The 25,707-nt window shown below is 43.1% G+C and overlaps 1 protein-coding gene and 1 long non-coding RNA gene across 10 annotated transcripts in view; both read right to left on the minus strand.

The window, feature by feature from the left end:
- STPG2 (sperm tail PG-rich repeat containing 2) overlaps window positions 1-25,707 on the minus strand; it is a 703,121-nt gene that overhangs the window by 224,086 nt on the left and 453,328 nt on the right. For all 9 annotated transcript variants that reach the window (XR_008445059.1, XR_008445058.1, XR_008445057.1 and 6 more), the window contains exon 13: window positions 2,738-2,877. Coding sequence is in view for 1 of the 9 variants with exons in the window: in XM_054029557.1 (XP_053885532.1) it covers window positions 2,738-2,877 (140 nt within the window). In the remaining 8 variants the exon portion in view is untranslated. The remainder of the gene's footprint in view (window positions 1-2,737; window positions 2,878-25,707) is intronic.
- Window positions 7,330-25,583, minus strand: LOC128837900 (uncharacterized). Its single transcript, XR_008445065.1, has 4 exons — window positions 25,301-25,583; window positions 13,323-13,418; window positions 12,797-12,948; window positions 7,330-7,394 (listed from the first exon to the last, which is right to left on the minus strand). It is a non-coding gene; the product is annotated as an uncharacterized LOC128837900 (long non-coding RNA).

Here is a 25,707-nt window from a genome sequence, read left to right on the forward strand (position 1 = left end):
CCACTGCCTGGAAGACCTTACAGCCTAATGTGACGCCATTAGAGAGGGTAGAAAACAGTAGTGAAGGGAAGGACAATGATTGCATCAAGGAGATCATGTAATTACTCATGTTATGTATGGTGGTGTTTGGCTGAATGTGATTCATAGATTTTTAAAGCCAGAAGTGACCATCAGATCATCATCTAGTCGGACTTCCTGTACCTCAGTGGCCAAAGAATTTTACCCACTCATTCCTGTATTAAGCATAATGAATTATGTTTGACTAAAGAACTTCCAAAAAGTTTTGAATTTTGCCTATTCCCTTCAGTGGCCAGTCCACAAAGAGGATGAGAGCCTACTATTGCTCCTATTAATGGAGTTTTTCTTTAGCTAAAGTGATAAAAGATTATGCTTTAATTGTGGGCACTGTGGCAAAGGTGAGGCTTAAGGAGGGATTTGAATTAAGAGATGGTCATGGCTTTGTGCATCAGAAATAGAAATCTGCTCCAGGAGTAGGGGTCAGGGTAGGAGAGAGAAAAGTGGATGAATGCGGTGAGAGAAACCTAGTAAGAGGGAAGGTCAAGCATGTAGGCAAAGCAGAGCCTTGTTCAGAGCCTTGAAGTGACAACAACATATTTAAAACTGAGGAGGAGGAGAACATGGAGCCAGCAAATGGTTTCAAAGTCATAGATAATGGGTTCAGACTGGCAGGTGAGGAGGATCATTTTGGTGGCCACATTCTGGATGAACTGCAGAGAGGGTTTGTATGAGTGTCTTGTGGCTCAGGGAGGATGAGATTGCAGTAGTCAAGATGGGAAACAACCATGGTGAGGAAGAAGGGGTTTGGAACTGGGACAGGTACAATCTTACCCAGCTTTTGATATCTCAGGAGGTCTGAGGGGGTTTTCATTGTGCCTAGTGCAATACGCACATAGACTCTGTGTTAGCCTTGCCATTGCCATTCAGATGTTCTCTCTCTAGTCCATGATTCAAGTACCAACAGTTGTCTCAGTGCAGAAGGCATGTTTCAACACTGACATTAGTTGAGCAGGAGGTCACATTGCAGGAACAACAGCTACACTGGCGAATCTTATGGGACTCTTGTGTGAAAGGAGATGGCGATGTGTCAGAAATGAGGAAAACAAAGAATAGAGGAGTGTGGGTTGGAGCGTAAAGGCCCCTAACCAGACACACTCACACCCAAACCACCGCAGATGAGGAAGATGGAGACTACCTTATCAGATGCCCTAGCCAGGATTGGGTGAATTAGAAACAAATGGGGCTCTCTCCCACAAGAAGGCAAGGAGCAAGACCAATCCCTACAATAAAAAAAGAGAAGATACCCTGCTGTCCAGGAGAGTCCGCCCAGGAATGGTGTTCTTACCATTACTATCTAGAAGTGCCAAGGGATCAGAAGAGGGAGCAGGTGACTCTCCACCTCCATTGTCCAAATGCAAAAAGGACAAGGGGTGTCTTCAGCCCTTTTTCTCCATCTGTAGCTCTATGGAGTCCAAATGACTGGCGGCTTACCATCGGGTGGATGAGTTTGTTGTTTCTGACAAAAAACTCTTTAAGAAAGAGAGTTTGGGAACAAAAAGACCCAAAAATAATATAAAGGGGAAGTTGGAAGCAGATGCCAATGGAGAGCTTCTTCTCTTTTTTAAACACAGCAAGTATGTAACACACAGAGGAAAGAAAGGCTAACCTTCTTGGTTCTCTTCAGTGTTATAGAAGAGTTGCTCATGCCAACCAGGAAAGGTCAGGTCAGCACTTTCATTAGGAAGCCGGAGGTGGGAGGGGGTGTTGGTTCTTTGCTTTTTAAATTGCACAATTTGGAAAATGTGGCTTAAGCTGACTTTTGAATTAATAAATAAAAAGAGCATCATAAATGGGGATTTTTACATACATGGCACCTGCAACAAAAGGAATGAAACTTGATCAATGTATAGATACAAATAATCCAAGTAGATTGGATTTAAAATGTAAATTGGGCAAGTCATTCATACATAATCCTGATCACTTTCCCTAACAGCTCCCTTTAACCTCTCCTTCCCCATGCATCCACAAATCAAACTACTCAAGATTAGTAACACATTCTGCATCTTTTTTCTATCAATATTATTTTTGATATCATACAGACCATATTGTCTAACCACATCCCAGGCCAGAACAGCTCCAATAGAAGAATTTGAAAAATTGCCCAACCATGTAATTACCTGATGAACTCGCTCTAGCCTTTTGGGAATGTAGCATGTTTATCAATAATCACCCAGGGCCACCTTCTACCTTAATTGACCTCCATTCAGCAGTAGTAAGCACCTGTTCAGCTTCAGGTTGCCAAGATGTGAGGCTAGAATATGACCCACTGAGCATGGAGCATGCTGGCTCCTGCAGTTTTTACATGTAGCACAGCAACTGTGTGTGCGTGTGTGTAGACATTCCCCTCCAGCTTCATTTTAAGACACCATTTTCATCAACATATCTTCTTCCTCATCATCAGACTAACTTAATACATCATTAATACATCGAACTAGCTTTGCTAAATAGAAAGCATACTGTGTGCAGTACTGCATGTATGTACACAGAGCGTGGCAGTGTTGTTTAATAGATAGAGCATCAATATGGCAGTCATGATCACAAGTTCTGTTCCTGGCTCTGCTAATGACCCACTGTGTGAGCTGAGGCTAGTCACTTGAACTTTCTGCACCTCGGTTTACCCACCTGTAAAATGGACAATAATAAGATATTAAGTACCTACCTCACCAGGAAGTTATAATGCTTATTTATGCCGTCAGATATGTATCGCCCCACTCCTGCAATCGTGTGGCTGGACCACGCTCCACTGACTTCAATGGGACTTTGTGCAGATGTGAGGGTCTGCCTGCAAGAAACCAGTTCCTGTGGGAGGGAGAGAGAGATGGATAGATAGAATTAGTGAATGTTTGCTAAATGCATAGAGTTCCTGAAATGCATGTTATAATTGCTATAACAGATCCATCCTGAGAGAACAGAATAATATTTCTGGAGCTGTTCTGGTGGCTGAGGTGAATAACACACATTTTATCATTTCCCATCAAATACTCCTTTATCTTTAAAAAACAGAAACAAGGAAATTAAACATAGAAAAAACACCTTATGATATTACAAAACAGAGGCAACTGTTGGAATCCAGGAAATTCACAATTAGGGTTGGAATTCCAGGCTACCCTGGAATCATCCAGCCCAGTTATTGGAAGTGGTCTTTGAACAGAGAGGATTTGATGAAATATCTGGGGAGGAGGGTGATTTCAGCCTTACCTCTGAATTCCTTGACTTGCATTATGCACAGCTACAAAGCTACTTAAACAGTGGTGGCTGTATCACCCCTAGGCTTTGCAAACTGAACTGGCTCCTCATTTGCTTCACAGCAGATTTCAAAATGTTGGTGTTCAAGAAGTTGTTTAATAAGTTGGGACCTAGTTACCTTAGAGACCACTATTACTTCCCAAGCCAGCTATGTTCCATAGGGACAATGCAGCTGAACAAACCAGGTTCTCACTATCAGGCTCTGGGGGCAGAGCAGTTTTGGCAGTAGACCCAACTGGGAAGCTCTGCATCAGCAGGGATCAGGAGGAGGCCAAGTCTAATGAAGATGCAACACACAAGTTTTCAATATAGCCTTCCCCTGAAATAACGCTCTTAAATAAAAAATTGAAGCCCCAATGGAACCAGAGAAGAAAACAGCTTTTATTCTAGCTTTTGTGCCTCTTAGTTTCATCTAGTGCTCATGTACCAGGGTGATAGGTGTTATAAAATGCAGCTAATGCTTTCTGCCTGGCTTAGGCTGTTGTTAGCACATCTAGCCCATACTCCAATCCCTTCAGTGGCTCCACATCCTCATCAGTTGTCAGTATAAGGCCATGGTCCTCATCTTTAAAGCAATTTATGGATCAAGCCCCAGCTACACTGAAGATTGAATTTCAATCTATGAGCTGCCAAGGTATCTGCACTTCTCTGGGCTCATGCAGATCACAAAGCCCACAGTATAGCTCTTGAGAGCTGTGGACAGAATGTAGTCAGCTGAAAGGATCTGGCTGTGGAAAGAATTCCCATAAGAAATTAGGTGAATCCAGAGTCTGACTGTCTTTAGAAAGAACTTCAAAACTTTCCTCTTTAACAAAACCTCTCCAGCATAGCAAAAAAACTGACAAACAAAAAAGCCAAACAAACAAGAACATCACCCTACCCAAGCAAAGATTTTTACCGATTCAAGAAGACAATCCAGAAACTCCATCAAGCCCACTAGGGATTTTACTATTGCTTGTGGAGTTCATGTGGTACTCAGATATCATGAGGATGTGCAGTAGTATAAAACCTGAAGACAGACAGTTTTGTGCAATCCGATATACTGTGGTCTATATGCTGTGAACTGTGACTGCATGTACAATTAATTGTGGGTGAAAAATTGTATCTACTAACATGAAAATTCAAGACTGGATGTTTTTTTACAAAGATATGCTCTAGGAATTATTTTGAGGGAAGTTCCAGATAATATGCAGGAGGGCAGAGTAGGTGATCATAATGGTCCCATCCGGCCTTAGCACGTATGAAAAGCTGGGGTGAAGCTCTTTTAAAAACTGGAGTGTGTCTCTTTGAACAGCACCAAGCACACTGTCAGCGCTCAATAAATTACCATAACAGTGTGTGGCTAAATCCCAGCACTTTACACTGAAAAAGTGCCTGCCTGTCATAGGTGCATGCTGTCCCCTGCAGTTTTCACATGTTGCACAGTAACTGGATTCTTGCAGATAGATAAATAGATATTACAGCTTGTTGCATATATATATGCAAGAATCCAGTTACTGTGCAACATGTGAAAACTGCAGGGGACAGCATGCACCTATGACAGGCAGGCACTTTTTCAGTGTAAAGTGCTGGGATTTAGCCACACACTGTTATTGTAATTTATTGAGCGCTGACAGTGTGCTTGGTGCTGTTCAAAGAGACACACTCCAATTTTTATATATATATATTCCCCTCCAAGCTCATTTTAAGACACCATTTTCTATCTGGGGATCATTTTCATCAACATGTCTTCTTCCTCCATAATCCCATTAAAAACAATTAGGAATGAACAAGAAATTTGTTTAATCATCTTCTGTGAGATCAGCTGAAGTCTAATGCTGTTTGATTATAGCTAGTTGCAGAAATGTCAAGTGCATTTCCATTTAAAGTGCTTGCTTAAACAGCCATGCAAATGGGGAACACCCGAAAATCAGCATATATCATGAGAGAGTTGAGCTTCCTTATGGCACATACTTGTTTTAATCCACTCTCTTGCTTTTTAAAATAATGCATTTGCCCAGCACATCATTTCCCTAAATGAGTATGATACATCACCGCTGCAGATTGACTCATGGGCCCCATTAATAAAGGCAGGGGATTCTCAGCAGCTTTTTTCACTGGGAAGGTGGTATCTTACTGTCTGCCTTTGTAATGAATATGATGCTCTTCTGGTTGAGCCCATCCCACAGGTCCTGCTCCCCCTGTCAATTTTGATTGGAGGTTTTCATTGCAGAGGCAGTGGCACCATACTGGAGAATAAATAATGCACCATTCTTTTCCCTGAGTAAGTAGCTATTCATTTCAACTACAGTAAAAGTGTTTGAATTGAAATGGGTTTCCATTGTTGTATGTGATCCACTTCTTTTGAAATGCCGGTCTCCTAATCGTCCATCCCACTATGTCATCCGCTATGACATATAATGGGGCTTTTTTTTAAATGGTCTCCAATTTTGTGCCTGCAGTGTTGCATGCTCATTGGTGGGGCAAATAGTTAGGGCTGGTTAAAAATTTTCCATCAAAACTTTTGTGATAGAAACTATGGTTGTAGTTTGTAGCATAACCTAAAATATTAATGTAAAGTGTCTTCATTCAGAAAACTGAACACCCCCACCAAAATTATTTTAAATTGTTTTTGGCTGAAAATTTTGAGTTTTCAGTACCAAAAATATTTGGTTTTCATTTCTTCAATGAAAACTCAAAAGTTTCTGGTGAAAAGATTCATGAAAACAAAATGTTTTGTTGTTGTTGTTGAAATTTTCCATGGGGGAGGATCATTTTCTGAATAGATCTGGAAATGACAGACATTAGACCTTATTGGGGCTGGAATTTTCAAAAGACCCTAAGGGAGTCAGGCACCCAAGTCAATGAGAGTTGGGCACCTGTCACAGATCTTGTTGAGTGCCCCTCTTGGCCACTCAGCCTGCTGTGAAGGGCTCCACCACACTGGGCCGCAGGTGCTTTAAGCCCCTTGTGTCTGAACCATGTCCAGGTACTGCTTCTTGTTTGGGATTCCTATGCAGATTCTCAGGGTTAGATCCTCTGTCTAGCACTCCTCCTGGGAGCTGAGACCTCACGGTTCAACTGCTTAGACCCTGGGACTACTGCTGGCCCTTCAGACTCCTCCAATGCATCCTCTCCTAGAACTTCAGTTGTGTGGGTATTCCGTGGCCACACGTTAATGCTTAAAGGGAAAATCATTGCTAGAACATGTACAAAGCACAGACACTTTGCACAGGAACACCATTACCCTTTAATCACATAAGAAATTCATAGATTTATACTAAAAAAAACTACACACATTTCCTTTCCTTCATTTCCTAACTACTCTAGAGTGTTCTTTGGGCTGCGGTCAGAGTTCTCTGGGATCATCCAGGATCCTTCTGTTGCAACGCATGACTTGTCATCTCAATCATGGAGTCTCTCTCTCTCTCTCTGCGTCAATTGCTTTGACCTTGGTTGAACCCACAGCTAAAACATCCCCTCATTGCCTACAAAATCATATACCTCTCCTCTCCTCCTGTCCAAAGCTTCCTGGGTGGCACTCTGCTTCTCACAATTTATATATCTCACCATCAACACCTGGTTTCTTCCGAGCTCCAGCCAACCTCCTTAGCACACCTGTTGACTAGCCATAGTACAGTCATTAAGAGTAACTACTGTCCATTGTATCTTGTCTGGAAGAGCCATGATTACATGCTTGTCAGCAATGGTGGATACATATAGACATAGAGGCATTCCATGATACAACAATTTTCATAAGAACAACATTCAGAACATCAATCAGAATTCATAAGTTGTACAGATAGATTCTCCAAATCACCACAGCACCTGACTCCTTTAGTCTTCTTTTAGGCAGCGTTTCTGTAGCCGTGTTGGTCCCAGGATATTAGAGAGGTCTGAAGAAGAACTCTGTGTAAGCTTGAAAGCTTGTCTCTCTTACCAACAGAAATTGGTTCAAGAAGAGATATTACCTTACCCACCTTCTCTCTTTAGTCTTTTCTGACAGTCTCAGCCTGGGGCCACAAATCAGATGTGCAGCACTCTTGTTGCTGTTAATCTTACCCATGTTTCGCAATCCACAACTGATTTTGCTGGATACAAAATTGCAGATGCAAAATTAGTGGCTGGACAGAGGATTCTTTAAAAATAAGGCCCTATTCATTGAACCTATGTATTATTTAGACCATGAAGTAGGAGGTCATTAAAGATTTGGAGGATCAGATAAGAGATAAGTTATCTAGATTTGAGACATTTATCTTCAAAGCTTCCCTGAGGCCCGGTTGGTACTACAAACTTGTCGGTATAACTATATCACTCCGGCGTGTGGAAAATCCACACCCCTGAGCTATGCAGTTATACCGACCTAACTCCCAGTGTAGACAGTGCTGTGTCGATGGGAGGGCTTCTCCTATTAACCAGATACCGCCTCTTGAGGAGGGGAAGTACCTACACCACCGGGAGAAGCTCTCCCATCAGCATAGGTAGCATCTTCGCTAAGTGCTCCAGCGGCGCAGCTTCAGGTCTGTAAGTATAGACAAGCCCTGAGTCTGTTTGGTCTCAAATCCCATGGAAACAAGCTCCCCTGTGAGATTCACAAGTACCTTTCAATGTAAACCACCTTGAAAATATTGCAGGAATGGCATCTTTTATGATGGTACTTCCACTTCCTCTTCTGGTCAAAATGAGGAAGTACAGAGACGTGACATTTAAAAACAACAAATCTTTTAAGTTTTACCAAACTTTTTTGAACCCCCAAAGAATTTACTGGGTTTGAATTTTGAGCAGACATTCAGCCCAGTCCTGGTTTTCTCCGGCATGTTTGTCCAGCTTTAACAATGGCTGGTGCATGTATTATGTCTGATATCACATATGCATGGACTAGAACTTAGAAGACATATTAGCCTCCCTCTGATCAATCCTCCTAATGAAAGCAGAAAAGAGAGCACTGTTTAGAGATTACTCCCTATCCTGTTTTTAGTTATTTCATTATAATGGACTGTAAATAGCTTACAACTGTTAAGACCCCATTGGGGCATGAAGCATTTATAGCAGCTTCAGCTATTACAAAGGCAGCTACTTCGGTTACTGCTGAGCTGTATTAGAAGGAAGATAGTGTGAAGCTGACACTTTGAGAGCCAGGAAGAAAGCCATACATAAACAAGGGAGCACAAGATGAGGATACAGAACGGGCAGGAGGTGAAACGTCCTTAGGTTGTGTGTAGCTACCACAAAGGAGCAGACAGTGCCTAGTGCATTAATTCAGCAGAAGCAACCAGGATTGAGAGTTGATTAAAAAACAAAGCTAGTGTTGAGGAGGAAAAAATACTGCAGGTTACCACAGCTAACATTCATGTTCTGCTTGGGTCTAGAAAGAGTATGGCTAGGCAATCTATCTTACAATTCCCTGCAGCCTGCTAGCATTACAGAGCCAGCATTACTGGAGTTCCACTCAATAACAATATTTTAAAAACACAGGAGGTTTGACCAACTTTGTAAGAAGCCAGCCTAATAAATGGGAGATCTGGCAAGTCAGTGGACTTGCAAAGCACATTAGCCCAGAAACCTACAGGGTATATTACATCCAGAAGAAGACTAACCAGAAAATTTGATAGACTTGTATTGTACTGCAGGTTGCCTGAAGTTTTGGGAGGAAGGGGAAAACTGGATCCCCTCTGATGTGTAGACATTTTCCCAATTAGAGATGAGCCCAAGCCGTAAAGCTAAAATCTAGACTTGAACTTTCCCAAAGTTTGTGGGTGTTCAGATTTGGTTTAGGTCCATTTCAAATTCCAAGTAAAATCCCATAATGATTCAGGGGTCCAGGAGAAAAACAGAAATGTCGGTGATTAAACCAAGATGCTTTACATGATTTCATTGTCTTGAATTCCAGTGTGGAATCTAACTGTGACAACTTGCAGTAACTCATGGGTTGAATCACACAGTAACTCAGAAAGGAAGCCAGCTTTCTCCAGTCTATTCTGTATTTGCTTCATAAATCACTGAATTCTCTGTCCTTGCTGTGGAAGGCAAATAGGTTTAAATCTTAATTTAACCTTTCCCATTATTCTCCCACCCAACCCCGTCCCTTAATGACAGAGAGATTTTAACTGCTGCAGATCAGTGCATGAGCCACAGGTGGTGGTCAGATTTAGTTTCCCCGGGAGCCAAAGCTATGTTAATCGTTATCAGCAAAGAGAGAGACTTGCCGCCTGACTAGATTAAGATCTAGAAAGCAACATCATCTAAGTGACGTATTGATTCTGAAGTCATCAATGACATTTCATACCACAAAGTTTCAGTCATTAGTCAAACCCCAGAGCATTGGCACCAACCCTGAAATTTATCTCTAATTTTAATTGAATATCGAGTACAAAAAAAGCAAAAAAGTGGGAAAAAATGAACTCTATAGGAGATGATTAATTGTTTAATAAGTAATGTAGCTGCATAAAAGTGATATGTGCTGAATGGTGCTCCACTTTAACTTCCCGGTAAAACCCTTTTTGTGAAATTGGGATAAAATACAGTAACTCAGTGATACAGCACATGATTAAAATGTCACTCTGTTCAATGGGAAGGCTGAAGTATAGGTAACAACTGTTCTTCCACGGTAAGTTACTGCTGAGAATTGATCAAACACAGGATGGATGAATGTGGCTTTTTTTAAAAACTGTTCTTTACTTCATTTTATCTTTAGCTCCCTAGGGACCAGCTATTATTGCATGCTCTGACTGAAGCACAGGGAAATACTGGGTTAGATTTTATCACAAGTACCCCAAAGGGGAAATGCATGTTCTGTCTAACGTTTCCATGCTTATGAATGTGGAAAGTGTCTGACAGCCTACCTCAGTATGCAGAACACTTGCCTGGATGGAGAAAGAGAGAGCAAGACCCCTGTCATGTGACTGGCTACTCTCTGTTTGTAATACAAAGATCTGTAATAAGAGCCATCTGTCTTCTATAAAGCCTTCTCACTCAGAACATTTTTTACTAAAAGCCCCAAAACTGACAACCAACTGGGAGTTTTCCTCAGGCTGTTTTTAGATGAGGAGAAGAAAAAGCCCGGATTAAAGATGTACACCTCTACCCCAATATAACACTGTCCTCGGGAGCCAAAAAATCTTACCATGTTATAGGTGAAATCGCGTTATATCGAACTTGCTTTGATCCGCCGGAGTGTGCAGCCCCGCTCCCCCGGAGTGCTGCTTTACCGCGTTATATCCGAATTCGTGTTATATCAGGCCGCATTATATCAGGGTAGAGGTGTATTTTCTAGGATGCCTGCTGAACGGGTTTAAGAACCTGGCCAATAAACCATTACTCGGTAGAGACAATCAACCCAGTTGATAATTATGTTCAGGAGCCCAGCCTTATTGCCCAAACTATGCCCCAACCTTTTCAATATCAGAATCATTCTGTCATTTAGCTCATTATGTCTTGCACTATAATCTTGGAATGAATTCCTCTGCTGTTGTAAATATTAAGTAATCACACCATCTTTTGCATGCAGACATGTGGCGCAATCATTCAGAGTTGGTGGGTCCTTGCAGATAAAACAAAATAATAAAAATCATAATGATTATTATTATTAATAATACCTTGTACTTACATAGATCACATTTTCAAAAGAGGTGAGCTCCCATTTAAAATGAACTTGTGTGCTGGGTCTATTTGCAAATCTGGCCAATGGTGATTTTCCTCTGAGGCCAATACAATGCTTTACAAACAATGGGCCAGATCCTCAGCTGGTGTAAATCAGCATAGCTCCAGTCACTTTAGTGGAATGATGCCAATGTGCAACACTGAGAATCCCACCCATTAATTATATAAGCTGCAGAACACTCCTGTGAGATAGTAAGTATTAGCATAGAGGGGGAAACTGAAGGACATTGAGATGAAGGGTGAAATTTACTCCTGGGTAGACAGCCAGTACAAGGCCTACGAATCATTTAAGTGGTGCAAAGCCCCATGCTGCTCTCAGCACAGAGGTAAGTTTCATCCTAAAAGACTTGCCTTACATCACAGAACAGGACAGTGTCTGTGCTGGTAAAATGCCCACATTGCCTGATTCTCAGTCCCATGCTATAACCCTTAAATCACAGTTCCTCCCTTCCAAGATAAAGGGCTTGAGATAAGTTTTTGCTTTTTGCCAGTGTGGCTGCTCCTGAAGATATGTGAAAAATTATACTCAGCCAGCAAATTTGGCAATATTTGCCTTCCCACCCCCCACACCTCCATTTTGGTGCCTGAAATGTATTAACCATAATTGCTCATAGCGCCAATTTGTTTTGCTCAAGAACAAGGAAATGTTTCCATTTCCCTAAAACATAGCAAACTGATCTCAGGACCTGAATGCCACTGAGACCTCAACGGAGAGAATGGTGAAGCAAGCTTTTGGAGGAAAAACCTGAAGAGAATATTCTTATTAAATTGCAAGATGATAACAGAAGATTCTTTACCTCCTTCACAATTATGTGATTGTTCATTAACTATTCTGCTTTCTGTGATATTTTAGGTAGAGTAATTTTATTTGTAAAATTCTACTACTAATAAAAATTACCCACCCATTGTTACTATTTTCCTATGCTGCTAAGTAGTTTGCCAGGCCTAAGAGGTATTGTACTAAAATCTGCTGGAGTGCTTAATTAAAATTACATAGACTATACCACACTGCTTTTACAGAGCCTGATCCAAAACCCACTGAAGTCAAACAAGAGTCCCATGGGCATCACTGGGATTTGGGTCAAGTCCACAGGGCTATACAGATTCCCATTAGTGGAACATGAAGGTTTACAATATATTTCTATATACCGAGTAGAACCTTGTGGCATATGTCAGCATCCGTGAGCACTGAAGGGTGTAAATAAGTAAATAAATAATACTAATAATTAATAATAAATTTGTAATGCAATAGTGCCTAAGAGCCCCAGTCATGGACCAGGCCCCCATTGTACAATCGCAGGACAAAAAGATGGTCCTTGACCCAAAGAGCTTCCAATCTAAGTAATCTACTGCCACTGGGAGAAAAGGCACATTCCAATAACTTGACTTTACCTGGAAGGAATAATTTGGACCACCCAAATTATGTGTCACCCAAATTATGCAGGAAGTGACAAAAAATAAAGCTCACAGGGGAAAAATATATAAATGTGTGTGACCAAGAGAGAGAGATTGCTGATCAGAGACATTTGGTTTCGCAATGCTCTGTGAATTTCACTAAATATTTTTGTACTGTGCTTTTACAAATCATCTGTTCATGATGCTGTAAACGCAAGCAAACATAAATATGACCTTTTAGTTCCAAGTTATGAGTGACAGTGATTCAGTTTTGCCATATTCTGAATATAGCTCCCAGATAATTATGTACCATATTTGTAAGGAATCCGGTCCATAAATCTTTACATGTAGCACTTTAAACAACTTTAAAAGAATGAACAGCTGGATAAAATTGTAATGATATAATGAGGAAGAATAAAAGTTGAAACCTTATACTTACCTAGTAAATTTAATCCATTTTATATTTATGTTCTCTTCTATATTTATTAGGATATCATATATCAAATGATTTTACTTTCTCAGAGGCTCAGTTTTATCTCTGCGCAGTTGACACCATCATCTATAGACATGGTAAATCTAGAGGAGCTGTAACTAACACAGAAATAAAAGGAGACTGTTAATGATTTTCTTAAACAGTTGTAAAAAGCAAAGTAGTGCTACTGGGTGAACTGGTCAATTGGTGGTATATATTTCATACATTTGTTAAGGCCAGAAGGGACCATTAGGTAATCTAGTCTGGCCTCCTGTCAGGGCCAGCGCAACCCATTAGGCGACCTAGGCGGTCACCTAGAGCACTACAATTTGGGGGGCGGCGACCGTGGTGGTATTTCAGCGGCGGGACCTTCCGCCGCCTAGGGCGCCAGAAAAGCTGGCGGCACTCCTGCCTCCTGTATAATATAGACCATAGAATTTCATCCAGTTACCCCTGCACTGAGCCCAGTAATTTGTCTTTGGCTAAAAAATACCTTTCAGAATGACATCCAGTCTTCAATTCAAGACCACACAAGATGGAGAATCCATTACTTCCCTTTCTGGTTTGTTCCAATGGTAAATCACCCTCTCTGTTAAAAAAAAAAAATGTGCCTTATTTCTAATTTGAATTTGACTGGCTTTAATTTCCAGCTATTGGTTCTTGTTATGCCTGTGACATTGGCAGACTCGATGCCAGCTTTTACCAAGGCCTCAGGCCTCATTGAATACTGACAAATGCACAGCTGGAAACCAATCTGGCTCACCTGTGTGTTAGTATTGTTAAAACAGGATGTTAGAGTTATAAGATATCTTTAGTGTTTAGACTTTATGGAATGCTCATAGGATGCTGCAAGTGTTAGTCCTACTTATAATATCTGCATCCCATGTTATAAGGTAATGATTAAATGTTTGCTCTGTGACTATACAAATGTTTGCTTAAGACTGTACCTAAGAACATAAGAACAGCCATATGGGTCAGAGTAATGGTCTGTCTACCCAGTATCCTCTCTTCTGACAGTGGCCAATACCAGATACTTCAGAGGGAATGAACAGAACAGGTAATCAAGTGATCCATCCCCTGTCACCCGTTCCCAGCTTCTGGAAAACAGAGGCGAGGGACTCCATCCCTGCCCATCCTGGCTAATAGCCATTGACGAACCTATCCTCCATGAACTTATCTAGTTCTTTTTTGAACCCTGTTATAGTCTTGGCCTTCACAACATCCTCTGGCAAACAGTTCCACAGGTTGACTAAGCATTGTGCGAAGAAATAATTCCTTTTGTTTGTAAATCCTGCATAGCCAAGGGAGAAGCATGACCAAGTATGAAATGCTAGTTTACCACAAAAGATGTTATCTCCGCCTCAACAAAAGAAGGTCTACAGACATCAGACAAGCCATTGTGGACAAAAGACTTTGTTGATTGCTTCCCCCATACCCATGAAGAGGGTATGTGCACAAGCCTTCAACCCACCACAGCATGAATGCTGGGAAGGGAATAAAATTGCCTGCTAGGGATAAATAGATAGCCACATCCTCCTCGAACTCTGTGGGGCAAAGGTTTCTAAGCATAAGCAAAGGATCCTCAACTGTTTAGCTTGGGTTAGCCCTAAAGTAACATAGAGTTTGTATATTATAGAAGTTTCTATTATCTTTTGAAATCTACCACTGAAACTCATTTGTGTATATGTTTAACCACTTTAATCTTATAAATAACTCTCATTTCTTTTTCTTAGTCAATAAACCTTTAAATAGTTTTTTTTACTGGATTGGCTACAAGTGTTGTGAGAGATCTAAGGTGCAATTGACCTGGGGTAAAAGTGGCTGGTTCCTTGGGACTGGGAATAACTTGAATATTGTGATTTTTTTAGTGTAAGGGAATATCTATCACAGAGGGAGGCCTGCCTGGGTGGCAAGATAGATCGGAGTGTCCAACAAGACTGTCTGTGGCTCCCTATTAAGGCTGTTATACTGCCTGAGGATTTCAGACTTGTTACTTGGTTGGCAAAACCTAAGTATAGAACACACAACCCATTTGGGGTTCATGCCCTGTTTCTTGACAGCCTGCTCCAGACATCATGACAAAGCCTTTCTCTTTTAGATGAGAGTCTTTTAGTACCCCTTATTTTCTCCCCAAGAAGGCATTTATATAACTCTTAATCCAGTGACCTCTCAATCTTCTTCTCAGTTTAAATATTGGATCTCACGTTTACGGGTGTAGGTGATGTTTCCTTAGAAAATGGGCAAATATTTGAGACTGTGACCTAAATAGGCTCTAATGTTTAATTAACCCATTGAAAAGTTGATACCCAGAGCTTTGTTCTTCCATTATAAATACAACTAATACCCACAGACTTCAAGAGGACTTACCTGACTCCTGTGGTAGGAGAACCAGGGCCCAGGAGTATTGTATAATAAGGAAGGAAACCTATTCCACACAGATGACCATACTTGACCAAACAAAAGTGAATTGTAGGTGTCAAACAATATTTATTACTTACAGAGTAAATTGGCCTGACAATCATTTTTTCCCAAGTTACTGATTCAACTTAGATTATATAAGGAGCTGTCCTATCACCCACTACAATTATATTAACATGAGCCATAAACAGCTTGTCACATTTTTTACGTAGTGTTTCACGGCATTGTTTAGGGCGGAGAGAATGCTTATAAAATTTGCAAATGACAGCAAACTGGGAGGGGTGTCAAGCCCACTCTGGAGGCAGGATTAGAATTCAAAACAATCTTGACAAATTGGACTAATTGGTCTGAAATCAATAAAATGAAATTCACTAAAGACAAGTGCAAAGTACTTCACTTAGGAAGGAAAAATCAAATGTATATATACAAAATGGGGAATAACTGGCTAGGCAGTAGTACTGCTGAAAAGGATCTGGAGTTTATAGTGGATCACGGATTGAATATGAGTCAACAATGTGATGCAGTTATGAAAAAGGCTAATATTCTGGGGTGTATTAACAGAAGTGTCATATGTAAGACACACAAGGTAATTGTCCTGTTCTACTTGGTACTAGTGAGCCTCGCCTGGAGTATCGTTTCCAAGTCTGGGCATCACACATGAGGAAAGATGTGGACAAACTGTAGAAGGTCCAGAGGAGAGCAACAAAAACTATAAAAGGTTTAGAAAACCTGGCCTATGAGGACACGTTAAAAAAACTGGACACGTTTAGTCCTCAAAAAAGAAGACTGAGGGGGTACTGATAACGGTCTTGAAAATATTAAAGGCTGTTATAAAGAGGACGGGGATCAATTGTTCTCCATGTCTGCTGAAGGTAGGACAAATACTAATGGGCTTAATCTGCAGCAAGGTAAGTCTACCCAGGAGGGCAATCTACATTTCTACCACACCCCACTGCCCAGAACATCTTCTGTTCCCTCCCCCTCCGACCACCTCCAGCCACAAGTTATACAGCGTGGATGAGTTTCCTAGAAGGTCTTCTATGCTATATGATCCAACATTTGGGGACCAGCAGAGAACTGTAGGATGGGTTCACTCTTCTTCCCTAGGCAGATCCTCACATCTATGTCTGCTGGAAGCTGTTCCCCTCTCAGCTGGCTTTCTCTAAGTCCTTGCAGCCGAGAGCTTAATATTTTAAAACAATGGCGTTTCCTTCTCCAGGCAGGATTTTTTCCTCCCATCCACAGGCACTTTACAGACAAAAAAAAAAAAGATCTTTGTCGTGAAGCCCAGCTTTGAAACAAGGCCCACATGCCCTCCATGGGACATTGTTTTCACTATAAAAACTGACATTTAATCACTTTGCATTCTTTGCTCTTGCAGTTGTTTGCTTTTTACAAACGACTGTGGAAAAAAAAAAACCCTGGAAATTCTGCTGTAGAAGTGCGGCACCAGGACAAACAAAATTGCAGAAAATGTTGCCAAAAATGTCCTACAATTTTTCCCCAACTCGTATCCCATTGGATGTATGTCCTGTCTCATCAAAGTGAAGCATTCTTTCTTACTTGTCAAAAGTACTCCACTTTTCAGGGAAAAAAACTAATACTCAGTTTTCCTTTTTTACACACAGGCACTATCTTAGATATGATGGGGATCCCTTTACGAAAACATCTCCAGGTAGGCTTAACAAAGAACAACCAGAGATTCTAATATTTCAGAGCAGCCCATTGACCAAGGGAAGCCAAATACAGTGAATGTCCTTGAATACCTTAGTGAGTTTCTAAGAGTTGGTCTCCTCTTCTTCCCAGTAGGAGAGGCATATCACCATATAGTTTTCCTTTCCAATAAATCTACCCACAGGAATCTTGTCTCCACTCATTTAAAACTCCTCAGCTGCAGGAAGTCAGAGAACTGTTCAATTGTTCCTATTTACAAATAGATTTAGTAACTTCAGATTTCCAGTTCTTTAAAACTAGGGGAAATTAAATGACATTTTACATGAATGTGTGTTTAGAACTGGTAATCTTTCATACAATAAATCTGAGTGCAGAGCTCCTCAAGGTGAGGGATACTGCTTGCCATAGTATATTGTCCTGAAATCAAGAAACACCATGCTTTGAGTGTGGCTTGGCATCCAGATTCTTGCTCATAAAAAGTTTTATGCAACTTTTTTTATTGTTTTTGCTTGGAAATATTTTTTTAATGATTAGTGGGTGAGAACAAAATATAAGAAGGGGGAGGCGATAAAATCAAACAGATGGAGGAGCCTCTACCAGAATGATGCCAGCACGGAGTTGCAGCAAATAATTTAGTTAAAGCACACTTGCTTGGTTTGCTTAGCTGAGCAGAACAAACAATCAGATAAGCCGACTGGAGCATATTCACAGTCTTTCACTGAAATAAAATAATAAAGCCAGATCCATGGAGTGTGCTGCACAATGACACCAAACGTGTAACAAAAAGAAAATGTGATTTATTATAGCATTTATCTGACAGCGAATGGTATATCAAGGAGCAGCAGTGGAAGAATGCTTTTGTATCATCTGGGGCGTCATGCTCTTTTCTGGGCCTTCACTGAAACAGAAATTTTAAAAGTGCCATTGACTCAGAGTTTCCAGTGGAACAGAATGAATTGTAAAGCAGTCAGCACGATACACTGGTCACTATAGCTACACATCCCCGAGGGGGATCAGAGCAACTTTTCACACTCAATTGTCCAAACTTGCAGACAGGAAAATGAGCAGGGGAGATTACGCCCTGGTAATAGGCCTACGTGGATGGTACACACCTCCACAGGACCTGCCAATTGCTAGAGTATCATCATTTGTTCTCCTGTTTCCTGTAGCACAGTTGGGGTTAGAAACCGCACAGAGAAAGCCAAACTCATGAGCGAAGAAGGGTACATTGTGTCCCCCTCGTCCATCTCCAATTTATGTTCAAAACTGGGCATCAAATTACAAGGACTGTCAGATCAATCCTCGTGCTTGGACACAAACTGATCATCAATTAGAATTAAGGACCTTTACCTCATGGGGCAGATATTGCACAATTTTCCCCATTTATGGCACAATGAGGCACCTCTCTATGAAAATGAAGTTTTAACTCTGAAAAGTGACCTCTAGCTGAATGGCATCGTGGGTTTCCGTGATTACTGCCTTTCAGACACTTCCGACCCAGTTTGTTCGGCAGATGGTTTTTCTAACTGCTACTACTGTAAACTCCACTGGGGATCTGAGAGTCAAGCTGGGCTCCTTGTCCTTCTGACTCAGGCATCAGCACCAGCAATATAGAATCTGCCAATGGAACTTAGCGCATGAGACAGAAAAGGGTCTAGCTCACCCCCCCCAAAGTTCTGGTGCCTCTGGAGGGCTAACAGAAGCTGGACTTAACATGTATCCTTGTCACCGCCCTTGTTTCTGGCTGCAGAAGATCCCATAGCAGGCATTCCACTGCATGAAGTAGAGCTCAGGGGTGAGACACACCATTCCACATCAGCTCCCTCCCTACCAGGATACAGGGTGCAAAATGAAATCATATGTGCTGCTACCAAGACTCCTCAGATCCTCTTTCATGTACATAAACACATGGCAGACATAATTAGGGCCACAGAGGTTACTGTACCCTCAGGGCTATGTAGCAGCTGCAGAACAGCCCAGCAGCCACTTCATAGTCTGGGGGAGGGGGGGGGGCGCTGGGGAGCATCACTCCATTGGCCATCCCAGCTACTCATGCTGGGCACAGAGTGGAAGGTTTGCCTCTAATTGCACTCTTTTGCCTTGCTCTGCAACATTAGATATTGGCCACTGTGACTGGATACCGGCCTAGATGGAACACTAATCCAGCATGCCACTTCCTAGAAACCTAATTATTGGACCCCGATCAGGACAAGAGCACCTTCCACATTAACAGCAATCTCTGTGATAAGCTTTTTGCTACACAGAGCTGTTATAGACCTAATAGAAGGGCACTATCCCCCTTCAGGCCCATGGTTCCCAAACTTTTTAGTAATGTGGATCCCTTACAGATATTTTAAAACTTGGTTCCGCACAACCAAATACTAGTTTCTTTACTGACTCAGGATGCCAAATCCAAGAATTCAGGACACTAGATTCAAGAGGGACACTAGAATTTGAACAGGTTTGTGGTTTTATTCAACTACATGTAGTATGTTTAAGTATATAATCTGAACCAAGCCAATCTAGTCCAAGTTTTTAAAACTATAATTTGACAATATGGATTGTGGGCAAATTCAGGCCCAGCCTAAGATTTCAGTGAGCAGAATGGACCTGTAACATAAAAGTTCTTCTGCTCTTGCTTTGATAAATCTCACACCGCACACAAGCTGAGCCATGTTGGCTACATCTGTGGACTCATCTATATACAGTACAAAATATTGACTCTTCTTAACTTGTTCTATCAACTGGTCCTGAACAGTGTCTGCAAGGTCATTAGTGCATCAATCGTGGGCATTATATGACATAGGAATGGATTTCAATCCCCTGGCTGCTTGTTCCCCAGTCATAATTCTATGTGTCTGTTGCTGCTAGAAGTACAAGGGTCTTGCCAATGGTGCATGCTTGTTTATATTTTCAGTTCACATGGTCACAACACAAGGGGCTTCTAAATCTTTTTGAGGAAAAGTTGCTTCTTTAGAAAGGACTTTTGGCTGTTTAATTCTTTTTGTTTCCAAAGGGAACAATTGCAGCTCTGTTTTACAGATTCCAGGTGTCTGGTCTCTACATAGCTCAGCAGTTTCCCAGGCCTCATACTTTCATTTACTAACACTTGAAAACAAACATCCCATTGTAACAGTGGACTTTCTGCAGTAATATCGAGACAAAAAATCCAAACATAATGTAACTATCTCCTTATATAGACTACTTTCCTTCCTTGTCTGTTTAGCTTTATTAAAATCATCATCTTCCTCAGCCGAACATTCGCTACATGTCAGCTCAGCACTTGGTAAAAAACATTCCATTATAAAGATAAGACAGACCTATCTCACAGCCTCTTTGCCCTGTCTGCTAGTGCTCTTGCTGCCCCCAGCAAGAAGTCTCTCTGCCCAAGGCCCCACCAGCACATCAGGCACAAACTCATAGATAAAATGCAGGTGATTTGTAACCCTTGTTTATTATTCTCTTAATTAGAAAAAAAAAAACCCAAATGGGCATAATCCAGTAACATTTTCCCTCAAACACTTGTGGCTCCCCCAGGAACCTACCAAGTTCTAGACAGAAGTCTGAGGGAAATCTGGATTCTCTTTTTTTCCTTTCTCTCTCCTTCATCTCCTGTTTTCATCTAGTGACCATCACCATATGACATAAGCACAGCTTATCCATCCCAGCCCTTTCTCCTTTCAGCTCACCTGGACCCTGCTGAGGATATGGGGCATACCCTCCTCTCCCACCACCACTCTGATTATTGTTGCTCCCCACTTGACCTGAAAAACTTGATCCGAACAGGGAGCAGAGGGCTCCTCAGAGGAACACTCCCATGTGTGAAGCAAGTGTTACAGAAGTGCGCTATCAAAAAAGAAATGCCTGCATATACGTAGACACTTCATAGATAAGGTACCAATAGATGGCACTCAAGAATATGTAGCACAGTTCCCGGGTTTTGTAGGATCTATACAATTGCTGTTGTGCTCTGCAAATGACTTCTTGTGTGCAGTCCTTTACATGGAGCTCACAGCAGCAAGGAACGGTCCCTGTGTGTCAAGCGGCCCTGGTTTGGGTGTGTGGCCAAAATCTTCTCACTTCTTTTTCTACACCATTTAAAAAACAATCCCACCCTCTATCTCCATCGTGATTGCCGAGGCGTTTGTCCTACCCTTATCTCCTCCTTTGGTTCCTGCAACCTCCTCCAATCAGGCCTCCCTCCTAGCCATAGAACTCACAGTGCCAAATGCCACAGACAAAGTTATCTTCTTTGCCCATGTATCAGGCCACGTTACTCCCCTCTCTTTGAACTGCCCAAGGGCAGGGCCGGTGCAACCTATTAGGCGACCGGACGCTAGCATTTGGGGGATGGCATTTTCTTCGGTGATGACTGCGGCGGCTGGATCTTCGGCCGCCCCGGTCGTTGTCGGTATTTAGGCGGATGGAGCTGGGGCAGGGGGCGCAGGGAGGGCCGCCTGCAGCAAGTAATGGGGGAGGCAGCACGCAGGAGAACTCCCCGCCCCAGCTCACCTCTGCTCTGCCTCCTCCCCTGTGCACACCGCCCGGCTCTGCTTCTCTCCCTCCCAGGTTTGCAGCGCCAAACAGCTGATTGGCGCTGCAAGTCTGGGAGGCGGGAGAAGTGGAGCAGTGACGGCGTGCTCGGGGAGGAGGCGGAGCAGAGGTGAGCTGGAGTGGGCAGCTGCTGCATGGCTCCCCGGGCGGGGGGGGGGAGCTGCCACTGGGGGGAAGGCGCCTCAGGGCAGATGGGGGGGTGGGGAGTTGCCACGGGGGAGGTGCCTCAGGGCGGAGGGGAGCTGCCACAGGGCTTGGGGAGGGCTCAAGGTGGAAGTTTCGCCTAGGGCGCGAAACATCCTTGCACCGGCCCTGCCCAAGGGCTTCCTCTTGCCCATCCTATCATGCTGAAGTTATCCCCATCAAAGCCCTGCACACAACTCAGAACCAGCCCACATCTGACAGCTCATCTTCCATCATGGTCACACTCATCCCCTTGCCTCCACCAACAATACCAGATTTCACATCCCCTGACTTTGTGTCTTCTGCTGCACTGCCTCTTATACATGGAATGACCTCCCAATTCTAGCCTGCCAGGCCTCCCACCCTATAAGCCACTCCCTGTTCACCAACTGCTTCCTTGAGGCTCAGAAGGAAAAATAATAAATTAAAGGCCAGATCCTGATCTCCTCACTCACACCAAGTAGTACCTTACTCTGTGAATAGTCACATTGTCTTTAACATCAGTCAGAAATGGGGGCTCTATATTTCACCTGTATCCTATTATCCCTCCAGAATGTCATTGGAATGAGATTCTAGACGTACTTTTTTCTAATGGCCTTGCTATTGCATCTGAAAATTTGGGAGTAAAATCAATTTGTGTGTGCATTTGAATATGCAAAGCAATTGTGCATGTAAACGAGCATTCTCACACATACAAAGAAAGAGACACGAGCAAATACCGTGGGTGCATTTTTGGAAGATCATTTGAAATTAAATTTCAATATTTGTTTCTTGTATCTCTGGTTTGAAAAGTAAATCCCACCACACGGGCTTAAAGATTATTTACTGAGTCTCATGAATGCTTTCTAAACTATGACTTTCCAATGATGTAAAGCAGTGGTTCTCAAACTTGGGCCACGGCTTGTTCAGGGAAAACCTCTGGCGGGCCAGACCGGTTTATTTACCTGCCGTGTCCGCAGGTTCGGCCGATCAAAGCTCCCACTGGCCGCGGTTCACCGCTCCAGGCCAATGGGGGCAGCAGGAAGGGCGGCCAGCAAATCCCTCGGCCTACGCCGCTTCCTGCAGCCCCCATTGGCCTGAAGCGGTGAACAGCGGCCAGTGGGAGCTAAGATCGGCCGAACCTGTGGACGCAGCAGGTAAACAAACCGGCCCGGCCCGCCAGGGGCTTTCCCTGAGCAAGCCACAGCCCAAGTTTGAGAACCAATGATGTAAAGTACACAGAATCACATTTTCTAAGGGGCATAACCCAGACCCCCACATTTGAATGCCTAATGTTATTGCCATGTTTTTCTTTGCTTTCTTTTCAGCATCTGTCAAGGCTGATTCCCCACTCTAGCACTTTGAGTGCAGAAGGTGGGGGCCCGCAAGGATTCTAAACATTAATACTGCCCACTCCAGGCTTGTATTAAACTCCCAAGGTTACAGCTTCTCTCTGACCTTGGATGGGTAGATGCTGCCTCCACCCAAGTGCAAAAAACCCTTGTAGAACCCAGGAAGGTGCACTTGGGAATTCCTTCCTGTGGGGTACCCTCAAGCCCTTTTACCCCCACCTTCTGGGGAAGAGCTGAGAAAAATCAAAGGAAATCAGCTGTTGCCACCAGCTAATTAAACATAATAGGCACAAACCTCTTAGGACACAAAATTCAATCCTGTTCTTAAAAAAGGTAAATTTTATTAAAAACAAAAGAAAGAAAATACATTTGAAAACTCAGACTATTGCTAAATTTAAAAAAACCACTTACAGGAATTAGGCATCAAGAATAACCTTCTTGAGGTCCATCTTAAAGGTTACAAGCAAAACAAAAGCATTTGGGATTAGCACAGAGGAGTCCACAAGCCATAAAGAAATAAAAAGAAATAAACCTAATGCGTATTCCTAGACATTTTATGTTCTACTTACATATCTGGGGGTTTCAAGTGAGTAATTTCTAGGTATGATTCAGATGACTTTTCATACCTAGCCCCAAGCTTCTTACAGCATAGTTCCAACCCTGTCTCTGCTTCTCCCCAAGAACAACAAAAGACAGACAAAGGTGAAGTTTCCCCCAATTTTAAAAACATCTAGCCTTCCTATTGGCTCTTTTGGTCAGGTGCCTACTCCCTTCCTTTTACTTATGCAGGGAGACTTTTTAACCCTTTACAGGTAAAGCAAGTAGAGAACAACTACTAAGAGGGATTTCATAGCTAACTGGCTGGCTGGCTGGGTCCATAAAAGGAAGCTACCACCCGCCCCGCTAATTTATCACAGCAGCTATGATTTTGTGCTTGTAAAAATTCAGATGTGAGGTCAATGGGAGTTAGGCATCTAACTCACTTAAGCACTTCTGTAATTCCCACTAGGCACCTTGCATCTTTAGGAACCTAAGTATCTTTGAAAAAGTGGATCTCAGTGTCTCTGAGTATTTAAAGCTCCTAATTATCAAATTTGTTCCAACAAATACAGTTTGCATGCAGGGCCGATGCAAGGAAGTTTCGCCTAGGGCGAAACTTCCACCCCCCCAGCCCTGCGGCAGCTTCCTCGCCCCCCCGAAGCGCCCCCCGCGGCAGCTTCCCCTCAGTCTGCCCTGAGGCGCCCTGCCTGCAGCAGCTCCCCACCCCCCCGTGGAGCCGTGCAGCAGCTCCGCACCCAAGTTCACCTCTGCTCTGCCTCCTCCCCAAGCACGCCGCCCCTGCACTAATTCTCCTCCCCTCCCAGGCTGGCAGCGCCAAACAGCTGATTGGCGCCGCAAGCCTGGGAGGCAGGAGAAGTGGAGCAGTGACAGCACGCTTGGGGAGGGGGCGTAGCAGAGGTGAGCTGGGGTGGGGAGCCCTGCGGCAGCTCCTCCCCACCCCGAGGCACCCCCGTGGCAGCTCCCCACTCCTCCGGGCCGAGGAGTCGTGCGGCAGCTCCTCACGCCAGCTCACCTCTGCTCCGCCTCCTCCCTGAGCAAACACGCCCCCGCTCTAATTCTCCTCCCCTCCCAGGCTTGCAGCGCCAAACAGCTGAGTTTGCCTAAATGGTAGCACCGGCCCTGTTTGCATGCACATACAGAAATCTTGTCTGATTCTTTTTCTCACACAGATCTAGTTCCCTTAGAGTTTGGTCTCTTTTAGGCAGTTCACTAAGGTGACCCTCTGAGCAAACAGTGGATTCTGTGCTGTTCGTACCACAGTTAATAGGTAGGGTAGTATAATCTGCTGCTCCTACCCACTGAAGGAAATGGACTGGGCCAGTTAGAGTCAAATACTGGATCTGGAATTTTAAAAGGGCTGGATAACTTTACAAGGAGTAACAAAATCTGCTGTTAAGAGTATTCAGATTCCATGCTGCTCTGCATTAGTTAATCTCTGCTGAGGTCAGGAAGGATTTCCTTCCTCCGTAATAGAGCCCTCCACAATCGGCCAGATGAATTATGGGCTCTGGTCACAGCTATTGGTCACTGTGGAAGCAGGACACTGGACATAATGAACCAAGGGCCTAATACAGCATGGCAAATACTGTTTTCCTATAGAAGTGGGTTGATGACCCCTTTGAAAGGGAAGGAAGCCAGTGGAGATTGAAGCAGGCTCTGAAGAGCCCAGCAAAGATTATCAGATAAAATTATTGCCTTGGGGCCTGTGCTTGTACGCACCCCACCTTGTTGACACCCCACTGTTACTCACAGCTGCAGAGAGGTCAGTTCCAGGCGCATGTCTCTGGGTAAGCTCCTGCATCTTCACCATTTGTTGGCAGAGGGAACCCGATAAAAAAGAGCACTTTGCACAGGCTGTACATTGGCATTCATGTGGCCACTGACCATTTATCCCGCAAAAGGTTATTTCTGCAGCTTCTGTTTATCTTTCCCATACAGGGACTGCTGAGGGTTTGTTTCTTTAAAGAAAACGTTTCAGTCAGGTATCAAGACTTTAATATCCTAAAGTACCGCTCCAGAATTTGTGCTGCAAAGGTCTGCAGCTACAGAGATGTCAGGAGAGAGAGGGTTTGGAGCAAATTGTGAGACTCCGCAGTATGCTGATGATTGGGTGGTGTATGGAAAGGGGAGGGAGTTGAAAGGAATGTTCCAGGGCTA

This window comes from Malaclemys terrapin, chromosome 5 (assembly GCF_027887155.1).
Source record: "Malaclemys terrapin pileata isolate rMalTer1 chromosome 5, rMalTer1.hap1, whole genome shotgun sequence".
In the NCBI taxonomy this organism is placed as follows: domain Eukaryota; kingdom Metazoa; phylum Chordata; order Testudines; family Emydidae; genus Malaclemys; species Malaclemys terrapin.